General features: G+C 46.8%; 6 protein-coding genes and 1 pseudogene across 7 annotated transcripts; 5 read left to right on the top strand and 2 right to left on the bottom strand.

The window, feature by feature from the left end:
- The first annotated feature begins 1 nt into the window (after nucleotide 1).
- On the top strand, nucleotides 2–371 carry LALA0_S05e09890g (annotated as a pseudogene). Its single transcript is given in 2 exon segments — nucleotides 2–223; nucleotides 225–371. Coding segments are annotated over 2 exon segments (369 nt in total).
- A 447-nt stretch (nucleotides 372–818) lies between these two features.
- Nucleotides 819–2,945, top strand: LALA0_S05e09868g (LALA0S05e09868g1_1; the record flags this gene model as incomplete). The annotated part of the gene is made up of 1 exon (XM_022772539.1): nucleotides 819–2,945. One exon carries the CDS (start codon nucleotides 819–821, stop codon nucleotides 2,943–2,945), a length of 2,127 nt encoding a protein of 708 aa, XP_022628853.1.
- A 333-nt stretch (nucleotides 2,946–3,278) lies between these two features.
- Nucleotides 3,279–4,832, top strand: LALA0_S05e09846g (LALA0S05e09846g1_1; the record flags this gene model as incomplete). The annotated part of the gene is made up of 1 exon (XM_022772538.1): nucleotides 3,279–4,832. One exon carries the CDS (start codon nucleotides 3,279–3,281, stop codon nucleotides 4,830–4,832), a length of 1,554 nt encoding a protein of 517 aa, XP_022628852.1.
- An 838-nt stretch (nucleotides 4,833–5,670) lies between these two features.
- Nucleotides 5,671–7,086, top strand: LALA0_S05e09824g (LALA0S05e09824g1_1; the record flags this gene model as incomplete). The annotated part of the gene is made up of 1 exon (XM_022772537.1): nucleotides 5,671–7,086. One exon carries the CDS (start codon nucleotides 5,671–5,673, stop codon nucleotides 7,084–7,086), a length of 1,416 nt encoding a protein of 471 aa, XP_022628851.1.
- Nucleotides 7,087–7,232: 146 nt separating this feature from the next.
- LALA0_S05e09802g (LALA0S05e09802g1_1) lies at nucleotides 7,233–8,255 on the bottom strand (the record flags this gene model as incomplete). Its single annotated transcript, XM_022772536.1, has 1 exon — nucleotides 7,233–8,255. One exon carries the CDS (start codon nucleotides 8,253–8,255, stop codon nucleotides 7,233–7,235), a length of 1,023 nt encoding a protein of 340 aa, XP_022628850.1.
- Nucleotides 8,256–8,543: 288 nt separating this feature from the next.
- LALA0_S05e09780g (LALA0S05e09780g1_1) lies at nucleotides 8,544–10,046 on the top strand (the record flags this gene model as incomplete). Its single annotated transcript, XM_022772535.1, has 1 exon — nucleotides 8,544–10,046. One exon carries the CDS (start codon nucleotides 8,544–8,546, stop codon nucleotides 10,044–10,046), a length of 1,503 nt encoding a protein of 500 aa, XP_022628849.1.
- A 389-nt stretch (nucleotides 10,047–10,435) lies between these two features.
- LALA0_S05e09758g (LALA0S05e09758g1_1) lies at nucleotides 10,436–11,878 on the bottom strand (the record flags this gene model as incomplete). The annotated part of the gene is made up of 1 exon (XM_022772534.1): nucleotides 10,436–11,878. One exon carries the CDS (start codon nucleotides 11,876–11,878, stop codon nucleotides 10,436–10,438), a length of 1,443 nt encoding a protein of 480 aa, XP_022628848.1.
- Between the last annotated feature and the right edge of the window lie 1,027 nt (nucleotides 11,879–12,905).

Below are 12,905 nucleotides of genomic sequence, written 5' to 3'. Positions count from 1 at the left end.
CGTAAAGGAGACTGTTGGAAACGGAACGTTGCCCGGTTTCAATCTCCCCTTCTGGGACGAGGTTGCGTCGGCCATCGCTGCAAGACCAGAAATCGTTACTGGGTCCTACGAGGCCTACGTCTCCGTTGACACATCCTTTTCGTCTCCTTTCTACGGTAGTTTGAGAATGTTCCCATCTGATCTACGTCCCAAGAAGGGTGTCCGGACCGGAAAAGCCACCATGNCCCAAGAAGGGTGTCCGGACCGGAAAAGCCACCATGATCACCGGTGTGGACACTGGAAAGTTCAATGCTATGGTGGTCAACGCTTTGGTGAGAGATTGGACTAATTTCTGCCAAACAAACACAGCACCTAGTCTCGCCAGTATTTAATGTGTTGTAATATATAAGTACTGGGCTAACCTGTATTAAGAGAGGAAGTTTTCAGCAATAGAGTGTGACAGAGAATCCACTGAACTGAAAGAGTATTAGCTGACTTTGAGAATTTTGGACAGGCACTTTAACCGTGAGTAGATATGGATGACGATTAAACGTAAGACACCTTGCCAATGCATTATTGTTCTACGCTCGGAGGCACCAAGAAACTCTCTCTAAGCACTTATACCTGCCCAGGCCTTAATTAGTTTCTTTTAACTCGGTGTGTTACCTTTTTGATTTATCTTATCGAGGAAAGATACGACAGTGACATATAGTACTTAAAATGAGAGGAAGAATACGGGGACGGTGTGTGAAGAGTATATCTCGTTGAGAATACTCCTTGCCAGTAGGTAGAGTTGGCATAATTTCTTCGTTTTCCTGGGTCTGCTATTTTCCTCTGAAATGTTATCAAAGGACGCCAGTGCTCATTGTGAAGATGCTACTGTCTCTACGGCATCCGCAACAGGCTCACAATGGGTCCGCAAAGTGCCCAAAACCCGCACTAGCAGCAAGCATCAGACGGGAGCTTGCTGTTTCTGCAAAAAAAGGCGAAAAAAATGCGACGGAGGATATCCATCTTGCGGCTCCTGCAAGCTGAATGGTATCTCCTGCACGGTCGTGGACATCTCTACCGGCAGAGAAGTGCCAAGAAACTATTTGGAAACGCTGGAGCTTGAGATCGAGCTTCTGAAAAAGAAGCTCGAAAAGAGATCCGAAGTATCGAGTAGTAATTCTAGAGATGAGAGTGCCGCACTCAATGAAAAGGAAAGCAGCGAAGAATCAGACAGTGTTACTGAAAATGGACTTCCATTAGAGGTAGGCTACATCACCCTAGCAGCCGCCGGAGAACCCCGGTACATCGGCCTGAGCAGTGCTTATTCCATCGCCAGGGCTATCCACAGTACCATATATCACTATCAAAAACAAAAGGGAGACTTTCAGCCTAACGGTTCAGGCCGTTTCTCAATCACTGCATCCGGCAATTTGGAAGGTCCGATTTTGGAGACAGAAAAGCGATTTCAAAAGCCAACTATAACTAATGGACAAAAACTTATCGAGGCATATTACTCTGGAGTGCAATTTCAATATCCGTTTCTCGATTGGGAATGGGTATTGGCTTGCTTTGAAAAGGTGGTTCAGAGCGACACCGACGATAATGAGTCGCTGTTTTTCGTTTACATTTTGTTTGCCATTGGAAGCCAGTTGTTAGAATCTTCTGGTGTTACTTGCTCAGATCACCACACCCGTGCCTACTACGACAAAGCGTTTGACCATATCGGCCCCATTGTCGAGGGCACATCGATTCGGGCTGTACAAGCATATCTGCTTCTCAGCGTGTTCTCACAAAAAATGCCACACGGAAGCTCCATCTGGCAAACGACCGGACTCGCTCTCAGAACCGCAGTAGCATTGGGACTCCACAGGAAGCCCTACCAGACAGGCAAAGTGAGTTGTTCGTTAACCGCTAACCGCGATCAGGATCTGAAATCTCGCATTTTTTGGTGTACCTATAGCATGGAGCGGATTAACGGCTTGGTACTTGGCCGTCCTTTTGGGATTGCAGACGCCGACATTGATGTACCGTTACCAGAGTCTGAACAATATGCTGTTTCAGTTCATGTTTTCAAACTCCGAATGCTACAGTCAAGTATTTGCACCTTCGTCTACAAACCAAGGCCTTCTCCTACGAGCACAGAGGAGATGAACGCTATCAGGCGCCAGATTATGTTGGAGTTGAACGAGTGGAAGTCGACATTTCCGTATAAACGCGATGCGGAAACGACATGGGAAACGGAAAACTGGTGCACCATATCGTACCACAACTCTGTTCTATTGTTACTGAGACCTGTAGTTTTGGAGGTCTCAAAGCAAAACACAAAGACGTCGCCTGCGACCATTGACTGGTTCACTGTTTTTACACAATCAGCGTCCGCGATTTGCCTGAACTACAAATACTTACACGCTAAAGGAAAACTCAGCTACACCTGGCTGGCCATTCAGTGCGTTTTTGTCGCGGGCGTCACTTTTCTTTACTGCATATGGCTGGACACATCGCTCAAATTCTTGCAGCTAGCACGGAAAACAATTGTCTACGATACAATATCGGCATGCTCTAATATACTATACGTTCTGGCAGAGCGATGGGAAGGAGCTCAAATGTTTCGAAACAGTTTCGAACACTTATCTAGTGCGGTTCTGGCATACGTGGAGAGTGGTGTAAGTACCAACGATCTACTACAGTCGCCGGATTTGAACCCGAACACCACACCACAGGACCAGCCGAGGTATCCAGAGAATCTGTACTATGATTCTGATTTCCAGTCCAGCTCTACTAGTTTTGCCCATTCTTCAACCGATGGTATTTCTTTCAGTTTTCCGCAGGGCAAAACCAGCAATTTCCCTCCCAGTGCGGAACTTGGCGTCGTTGATACGACAAGCGAGACAGTATGGGATTTTCTCAGTAGCACTGCTGACACCTTCATAAAAGATATGTTCAGCAATTTGGAAAGGGCATTTGATCAATTTTAGGTTGGTCGTGTCGGTGTTGCTTGATGTTCGGAAAGATACGCCTGGTTGTAATTCGCCGTTGTTGTCTATCAGAGGTTATATAAATTAATGTCGGAGAATTACGTTTATCACTACGAAGTTTAGTTGAAGCAGAAAAATCGATAAGCTGGAATTCTTAACAACACCAACACGACTGGCATTTGGCGAAGCTCCTAATCTCTATAGATGTTCATTTGCAACATGTATAAGTTGAGCCTTAGTTTTTTTATTTCTGACCTGTAGTCATTACGTTATGCTCTCTATCGGGTACAGTCAGTGGAAGACCATCACAGCTCACTGTAACCGATTTCTATAATGAGCGGTATCACCCAAACGAATGAAAAACTGCCTTTTGAGGCAGAAAAAGCCCCTGTTATAACCTCTATTCGCTCCATCGAGGGCGCAATTATAGAAGTTACCGACAGAGATGCAGACCAAGCTATGGACTATGTATTGGACTCGCAGAATATCGTTCTGGACCAGAAGATCGAACGGGCATTAATCCGGAAAATTGACTGGTGCATCCTCCCCTTGGTGTGTGCACTAATGGCCTGCCAGCAAATGGACAAAACGACTAACTCGTACGCATCGATCATGGGTTTGACGAAAGATCTGAACATGACTGCCCAAGAGTATTCGTGGGTGGGAAGCTCTTTTTATTTCGGCTATCTCTTTTTTGAATTTCCCGCAAACTTGCTACTTCAAAGATTCCCCCTATCCAAGACGCTTGGGGTCGCCATTGTTCTATGGGGAGTGGTTCTTATGTGCCACGCAGCATGCCGTTCGTCAGCTTCATTTCTGGCATGTCGTGTTCTGCTGGGCACCTTTGAGGGCTTCATGAACCCCGCATACATTCTGTTGACAGCTCAATGGTACAAAAAGAGCGAACAATTCATGAGATCCTGCATTTGGTTCGGGTTCCAGGGCTTTGGATCGATACTTGGCGGTGGAATCGCTTATGGGCTGGTTTCTCACCACTACACTATGCCGTCGTGGAGACTCCTTTACGTGATCACTGGGATCATTACCGTTTTCCTCGGGTTGATCTCTACTGTTCACATTCCTGACATTCCGGTAAAAGCCTGGTTCTTAGATGAAACAGAGAAAAAGTACTGTGTGGAGAGAATCAGAAGTAACCAGCAAGGATTCGGTAATCAGCACTTTAAAATGAGACAGCTCCGCGAAACCTTCAAGGACATCAGGACGTTGATTTTTTTTGTCTACGGTATGTCGTATGCCATTCCCAATGGCGGGTTCACCAATTTTGGTTCCATTCTACTAAAGAAAGATTTTGGGTTTTCTACTAAGGATTCACTTTTGATGAGTATGCCTGGCGGTGGTATTGATATTGTAATTCCATTTATCGTGGCATTCATGAGTACAAAGCTTTTCAAGGGCGACAGACTTATCGTGTGCTTGATTGTTAACTCGATTGTTATTGTAGGGATGTGCTTGTTGAACTTCACCTCGCACAAGGGTTCCAAACTGGCTGGATACCTTTCGTTTTACGCAGCGACAGCAGTAGTTTCTGGAGTTGTCTCCTGTATCTCGTCTAACACCGCTGGGTACACCAAGAAGATTACCGTTAATACATTATTTCTAGTCGGATACTGCGTGGGAAATATAGTCGGTCCTCAAACCTTCAGAGCCTCGCAGTCTCCCAACTATAGTGGTGCCAAAATTGCGATGCTCGTTTCTTTCGCTACTGGTGATATCTGTATCGCCTTAATGTATTGGCTAAATAAGAGAGACAACCACGCGCGGGACAAAAAGAGGGAGGAGCTGGGAGTCGATTACGCAGAACCTAAAAATTTGGAGTTTGCGGATTTGACGGACAAGGAAAATCCTGCTTTCAGATATTCGCTCTAGGGTAAAAGTGCTCGTACGTAAATTTTTAATATTCTTAAGAAATGGTTAGATGGATATACGTCTAGCTCGCATCGCAGAAAAAAATCCTCGAATTCAGTCCAGTGTGGACCGACATCAACATGATTTCATCAAGCTCTTTCGATCATCGCATCACATAGATTGGCACTCACTTACACCTCCATTGACTTCGTTGCTAACTCCCCATGATGACTTGTCCATGGTAATGGTACTATAAATCAAACTTTAAGATAATTTGTATCGCTTCTAGACAGGCTTAGGCTTTATTATAGTATTATAGTGGTAAGGCAGCGGGACAGCATCTTCTAACAAAAGTGAGAGATCTCAAACCTCAAAAATCGAAGAAAAGGTTTCAACATCAATTTGCGAGAAGCGGATTCTTCATCATCAGGAGTCACCTTGTTAGTGGCTCGACCTTCCCACTTCATGGATAATTCAAATACTGATCATATTTTCTTAATCTGTCGCTGTCAGCGGAATCTCGTAACAACGCCTTGCCTTTCGCGGCACCTTAGCATAGCTGCAAAATTACATCAAAAGACACAGTCGTTTGTTGTGTCCCCATGCAATCTTCTTCCCGTCATCAGGCGCATTTATTCAAAACTATTCTCTTGACTCCAAGCGTATCAATACGCTTACGGTCAGTGCGCTTTGATACGCCAAGGGCCCGACCTTATCTTATCGCTTTCTGCATAATGATCGGTGACTTGTCGTTCTCGAGCGATTTCACTGATGCTTGAACCACGATATATACCGGTACTCTCAAAGACGTTCACCAACGTTCGTGTAGCATTTTTGGGCTTGAAGTGCCAGAACCATGATGTTTGATGAAGCTGTTATTATCGTAGGTGCCGGTGTGTCGGGACTTTCCACCGCTTATGCCCTCCTAAAAAGAGGATATAGAAACGTCCACATCTTCGACAAAAGAGACTACGTGCATCTTGGATATAACTATTTCAAAGGATGTGACAGCCCAAGCTCAGATATGAACAAGATTTTTCGAGCTGCGTATGGGGAACAGACGCATTATCAGAAAATGTCACTGGACAGCAGAAAGATCTTTTTAGAATGGAACCAAAGAATCAAAGATTGCGATTTCGAAGGTGGCCAGCCCATTTACTTTAATAGCGGTAATGTTCATCTCACAAGCCATCACACTCTACCTCCCTTCGAACAGCTTACACTGCAGAACATGAGTTCCTCTCAGGCCATTTGTGTGTCTGACGTGGATGCGACTGAAAGGGCTCGTGCTATAGGACAGCCAGCCTCATCGGTGGATCCTTTTGAGATGAAGCGGCGTGGAAAGCACCTCCAGGGCGTACTTGACACCACAGGTGGTATGATAGTTGCAGACAAAGCATGTAGATGGGTTTTGCATCTGTGTCGCACAGAATTCGCTGCTTCGTTCCACACGCATTTTGGGCCATGGCAGGGCGCGATCGACCATCTTTTGGTGGATTACGTCAAGGGTACAATTGAAAAGAAATGCATGGGGATCAAAACTCGCGACGGGCAGCTCCATGTCGCGAATTTGACTATCACGGCCTGTGGACCATGGACGACAGAAGTAGTCCCTGAAGCTGCGGAGAAAGTGGAAGCAACAGGCGGTACCGTGGCTTTAATGAAAATTACGGATCCCAAAGCATTGGAAAAGTATAGCGAGGAGAAGTTTCCAACATGGACCTTCGACGTTAGGGAAAAGGGTATCGGAGGCCTTTATGGTTTTCCTGTGAGAAACGGGTTCATGAAGATTGGATACAGAGGTTTGAAATGGACGAATCCAACCAAAATGCTCAACTCAAAGGTCAAGACTGCTTTTAGTGATGATCCAGAGGAAAACGTACCGTTATTTGGGTTGAAGTTAATCAAGCAATTCATCAAGGAGCATATTCCAGAGGTCAAGAAACTAGACAAAACCAGACTATGTTGGTATTCGGACAGCGAGGACAACGACTTTTTGATATCTTACTGTCCTTTCTATGCAAATAGATCTCTTTTCACCATTGCTGGTGACTCCGGCCACGCATTTATGATGTTTGGCAGTATTGGTGATGTCATCGCTGATATCATCGAGGAGACCAACGAGAATGCTTTCCTTAAGGAACTTTTCTCCTGGCAACGCAAGAGAGAACCGCTGAATGCCATTAACAAAGGTGTAGACGATCCACGGGCCTTATGCAACCAGCTCATGGCCACCGAAAGCGACTGGGTTGTTAGAGAGACATGTAAGCTATAATTGAAAACCATTCATTGACTGCAATCTAAGTAGATACTAGTCGAAACAAGATTCGATTGCAATCTAAGTAGATAGATACTAGTTGAAACAAGATTCGATACAGACATATAATTGATCACCACTATCAAACACCTTAGTTAATGCATCTACTTAAAAACTCTATCAGTAATTGGACGCTCTTTTGGCAATGTGATAAGTCCCTGCTCCTCTTTCAGGCGAAACTGGACGACCTTAAGCAAATTGTAAACGACTGTCAAAATTGGAGTCTCGACTCCCAATTCTCCTGCGACCTTGAGAAGATTGCCCAAAATCACCTCAAGTTCAACAGGATTGCCTTTCTTCACGTCCACGCGCATCGATGGCTCGAACCAGTCGCCGTCATCGGAGTGTACAACAGAGTTAATGACGTCGCTTGGTAATTTGACTCCGTCTGCCTCGGCAATTTTCACAACTTCTCGCATGGCAGGTATTGACACAGTGTCCAGCCCACCTGAAAATGCCAGCCTCCCGGTGTCAACACCCGTGAGAGCGCACACTGTGTTCAACGATGCATTGTACACCAGTTTTCTGTACCTATACCATTTGGCATCGTCAAAGTAAACACAATCGTTCTTGTCATTGCTGTAGAGGGAAATAAACTCATGTGCTTTGGTTTCCTGCTGCTCCTTAGATAGGTTTGGATTCTCAAAGTAGCTAACCACAGCTTTGTCCTTCTGCGTTTGACAAATCACACCGCCGCTGTTGTGCGAGCCGATGTGCGAAACTCCTGACAAAATGACATTTTTAGGGTAATGGACAAAAAACGGACGACCGAGGTCGAATCCATTTTGCATTAAAACTAAGGTTGTTTTTCCTGGGACAACTACAGGTTTCACCAGTTCTTCCATCTTGACAATATCGGGCAGGTTTTTTGTGGCAATGACAATGAAATCATAGACTTCTCCAGAAGCCGCTGCAGCATCGACGTTGGGGTAAATATTCGCGGGTTTCCAGCCTTTAATGTTTCCGTAGTCCACAGAACTAATGTCATATCCAGCGTCTTTGACTTTGACGTAGTCCCGTCTCACAACGATCGAAAGGTTCGACTTGCCAACATAGTCAATCCCGTAGGCGACAATGGTTCCTACACCTCCGGCTCCAATGAGCAATACATTTTTTTTATCAGACATTTGTATGAGTGATAATGTTAATAGCGACAGGCAGTAGTGAGAGTTGAGACAACCGGAAACAAAGGCATTGTGGGAAGCCTTTAGTGCCCGCTTTTAACTCATTTCCAAGGTCTCAAAATGTGTTAGCTTACTTCCTTTACTATTATCTGAAAAGAGTTACGATCTTCATCTAGATTTCATTTGGGGGCGGAAAGATACGCCAAGCGAGGAAATTGCCGACCTAACAGCGGAAGCGTCAAGATAAGTTTCTACTAGGATGAAACGCCAGCGTTCAAACCAGTGTGGTCGATGGTGTACCAGCACTTTTGTCATAAAAGAAGCCGACTGCATTTTAGCCTTGGGCGTAATGTGATCAACTCTTCGCGTACCATCAGAATGAGCGAACGTGACATGGCCTCTAAAGAGCAGAGCATCGAGTATTCTGAAGATGTTGTTAATGAGAATGCCACAACCGACGTTTTCTCGGATGCTCGCAAGAACGCCGTAGTAGCGATATGCTCTGCGGCCTGTTTCCTCACACCAATGGCAGGGCTGGCGTTCCTGCCGGCAGTACCAACCATTGCACGGCGCTTTCACACAACAAGCTCAATGATTAATATCTCCAATGCTGTGTACAACGTGTGCATGGGTCTTTCGTGTTTTTGGGCGCCGTTTAGTGATACCTACGGCAGAAAGCCAGCTTTTCTAATTTGCATGTTCTTTTGTGTGTTGTCCACGGTACTAGTTGGTTGCTCCCAGAACTTAGCCATGTTTTTTATATTCCGTGCAACAACTGCATTTTTTGGCACGGCCTTCTTTACCATCGGTGCCCAGGTTATTGGGGACATCTACCCGCCAGAAAAGCGAGGCGGCGCAATGGGATGGAATATCGCTGGAAGTCAGATCGGACCTCCGCTGGGGCCCACCTTTGGAGCTATTATAGTGACGTATTCGTCTTGGAGATTGATATTTTACATTTTGGCAATTCTAGGCGGCATAATGTTCGTGCTCGGATTTTTTTTCCTGCCCGAAACCAAACCCAATAATCGGCATGTCGCAGCGGTCCGCGACTTTAATGCACGGCCGGAGGTATTGGCGGATCCTTCCAAGAAAAGAAGGTTTGTTTTCTTACCTTTCAACTTTGTGCGTCCGATAACATCACTCAAATATCCTAGTCTCATCTTAGCAGGCATAGCTTCGATGGCCCTAATGTACAACATGTACTCGTTACTGACGCCAATCCGGCTCGTGGTAGATCCGCGTTTTGGCATCACGGTACCGCTGTACGGGGGGCTTTTCTATCTAGCGCCAGGTATGGGCTACCTGGTGGGATCGCTCATGGGCGGCAAGTTGTCAGATTACCAGGTGAGGAAAAGCATCCAAAAGCGTGGCAGGCGTGTTCCCGAGGATCGGCTGCGAATAACTCTCGTGTTTTTTGGCGTGTTCAGTCCCGCGTCCATGATCGCGTACGGCTGGTCGATACAGACACGAAAAGGCGGGTACGCCCTGCCAGTGATCAGCATGTTTCTGAACGGGCTATGCCAGACATGCGTCTTCCCAACGATAAACAGCTACTGCATAGATTCGATGGCAGTGGAGATCGGCGGCGGCGCGGTTGGCGGCAACTATATGATACGCTTTTTTGCGTCGGCGGTAGGGTCGGCAACCTGTCTGCAAGCGATCAATAACGTTGGAATCGGGTGGACATCCACTATTTCGGCAGCAGTGCTTGTTGTAGGGGCCATCGCGACTGTCGTTCTGGTTCTTTACGGGGAGCGGATGCGGGGAGGAGCAGCGCGAAGTACTATGTAGTATTACAGAATGTTACATGGGCCTTGTATAGATAAGAGACATAAATTCTAAACGTTGTTCTATTTGTTCTATTTCTTTAAAAGTGGTGTGTACTGGGAATGGTAGGAATTTGGTGCTAGCCGTACTTTCTATATGTATGCGCCCAGCAGATCTGTTTTTGTGTCACACTCCATGAGAACGAGTCACGTGGTACATGAGAAGAGTTTATGTAAAATACAGGAAAGACCCAGGCACCTTATGGAATCTTGACAGGCTCAAACGTCACAGGGAATTCGCAATTAGCTGGATCATCGATGCTTGTCACTGGGCAATCCGATCATGCCTCTATGTAATGTAATCATAGCATAGCCCGCGATTGCTTCTTTTCAAAAATATCATTGCGTTAGAATTTACATAATACTACAATCGCCACCACCACCACCTCCTCTAGCACCACCTGATCTGGCTGCGTACTCCCTCATCATTTGTTCGTGCCGTTGACGCAGAGAAATATTCGCTTGCTGTTCAGCACTATTTCCCGCTCGGTAGGCTGCCATTTGTGATGCATCTACACGTACGAGCTTATAAGAACCACCACCACCTCTTACGGAACCACCCTTATGAGAAGTCTCTTGTACGACTACAGTGGTGTACGTGTTTTTCGGCAGCGAGCTGACGGGAACCCATTTCCCTCCCGTTTTCAAAGCGGCATTAGCGCCACCACCACGCACTGTTTTCGGCACGCGACTCGCAGAACTTGAAGCGCCCGAACTTTGGGTTCTTCCAGAAGCATTGCTTTCAGAGGCAGGTCTTCTCAAAAATGACGATTTGAACATGAAGGAACCGCTAGTCGTGGTGTAATTGCTCCGTTCCGAGGATCCGCCAGACCGTAGCGAGATCGGTTCTTGCGAGAAATCGCTTTGGGCTGATGACTCGGCACTGCTGTTTGTAGGCTGCCTTTCCAACACCGCCGGTGGTTCCAGAACCACGTTGCATATCTCATTCTCGACGATGACAGGGTCTATTCCAAATTGCAGCATGGTGTTCGACAGGTATAGGTAAAGTCTGAGCCATACGTTTTCGAGCTCTCTGGTTATGTCGTATCCAAAACGATCTCGAAGCGTTTTCATGAAACCCACGCCAGCCACGCGGAAATGTACGGCGCAAACGCCGAGAATTCTCGAATGGCGTTTCCCCAGACCACATAAGTACTCGTCGAGCACGGTTAAATCTTCCAAGTTGTCCACCGCTGCGGTAAGGACACCTGTGACAGCAGATGCCGCGTGATTGATGGTCGGGAACGCATCTTCGATTTCTGGAGCGAGGTCCAAAATATTGGCTAGAAACTGTGTACCGAACAAGAAACTTGAAAGGGCGACATTGCCTGCAATGGGGCCCGGCTTGGTCTTTTGAACGCTCTTCTTGGGTTTTTTCAGACACTTGTTGACGAAATCGTCGTACTTCTGTTTTGAGCACTCGTTATCGAGCAAAATTGACCACGAATTACGGGCAAGTTCAATCTCGCGCGGTTTGAGCGTCATGCTCATTTTGTAGCGCTTGCCAAACGAAAGGGTGCTCGGTTTGGCTGCGCCGGCGGCACTGGCGGCACTGCCAGCAGCGCCGCTCTGTTGGTGTGCATTGACGATTGCATCAGCGTCAATATGGCTGGCTAGCGAAGCCACCGGGGAAAGCTCATCGGTGTAGGCGTCCAGCAACGATCTTGGGTACGAATTGGGACTGGAATAAATAGACTCACGCGGCGATCTGAATGCGAACAGGTTTTCCATCTCAGGTCTCTCCACTTCGAGTTTTGTCGCACTTTTCACGGGCGACGACGACCAGGCTACGGGCATTACAGAAAAAGAACGGGAAGCTTAACAATACGATCGGTCAGTGGGCTTCAAAAGCGCCAAGCATGGGAGGGAAGATGGTCGATGAGCCGTTTGCTGCGGCTCTGAGATGCCAACTTTAGCAGTTTGGCAAACTCCACGCATATATATAGTAGTGTATGGTCCATGATCGTTGCCAGCCAGTAGTTCGGCGCGGATGCATAGTGCCATGACAAAACGATCAGCGCTGAATATGCCGCGCACGATTCTGAGTATTTTCCACCGTTGTACGAGACAAAACGGTTTTTGAACGGTTCGGAGTGGTGGGTGTAAAAAAACACTCGAGTTGATAAGATTAGACAGAGGATGCGTTCGTTAGAGAAGCTGTGGTATTGTTGTGGGCTGCTGGCGTGCTGTTAACGCAGAGATTGATTACACACACGCGCGGCACAGCTGATATCGTTAAATAGCGGACTTAAGAGCCCGAGCAGAATGAGAGCGAGTCTTAAAACCCGTGAAACACAAAACGCTGTTGCACCGTTTTGTACGAAAATGTACCCATTGTCAAAACCCATGACTCGTGCACAAGTCAGCTTACGTAAACATCCACATTCAGATATCACGTGACTCAACATCCGTACCTCTTCGTTCCCTGAATCTGTTTGAACTCTCAAGGTCACGCCTAGCACAGAATATGTCCATTCCATTTTTCCGCTCCGCTTTCCCGGATCTCCCATATTCTTCCCTCACGACCGGAAAGGTTGGATTTTGGTTTTTCCGGCATATTTCTCCGATTTATGCACAAACGCGGGGCTATAGCAGTTTTCGTTGCGGCTGTTACCTAGACAACGGACGTGACCCACAGAAAGTTGCGCACCATTTGGACCGAATCGGCCCGGTTCCTTTGTTCATGCACCCCGCAATGTTTTTGAGATCGTTTCTCCGGCCGAACCTGAGACGTGTCCGTCTACCCCAACTTTTCGTCAACGTTCCCTGCGTAACACGTTGTAACGAACCACAAAGGAAAATGCAGCCCCCCCCCCCCCCCCCG

The sequence above is a fragment of the Lachancea lanzarotensis genome, scaffold LALA0S05 (assembly GCF_000938715.1).
Source record: "Lachancea lanzarotensis genome assembly LALA0, scaffold LALA0S05, whole genome shotgun sequence".
NCBI lineage: Eukaryota > Fungi > Ascomycota > Saccharomycetes > Saccharomycetales > Saccharomycetaceae > Lachancea > Lachancea lanzarotensis.
Note: the sequence above shows the minus strand (reverse complement) of the source record. Positions and strands in the feature narration are given on the sequence as shown.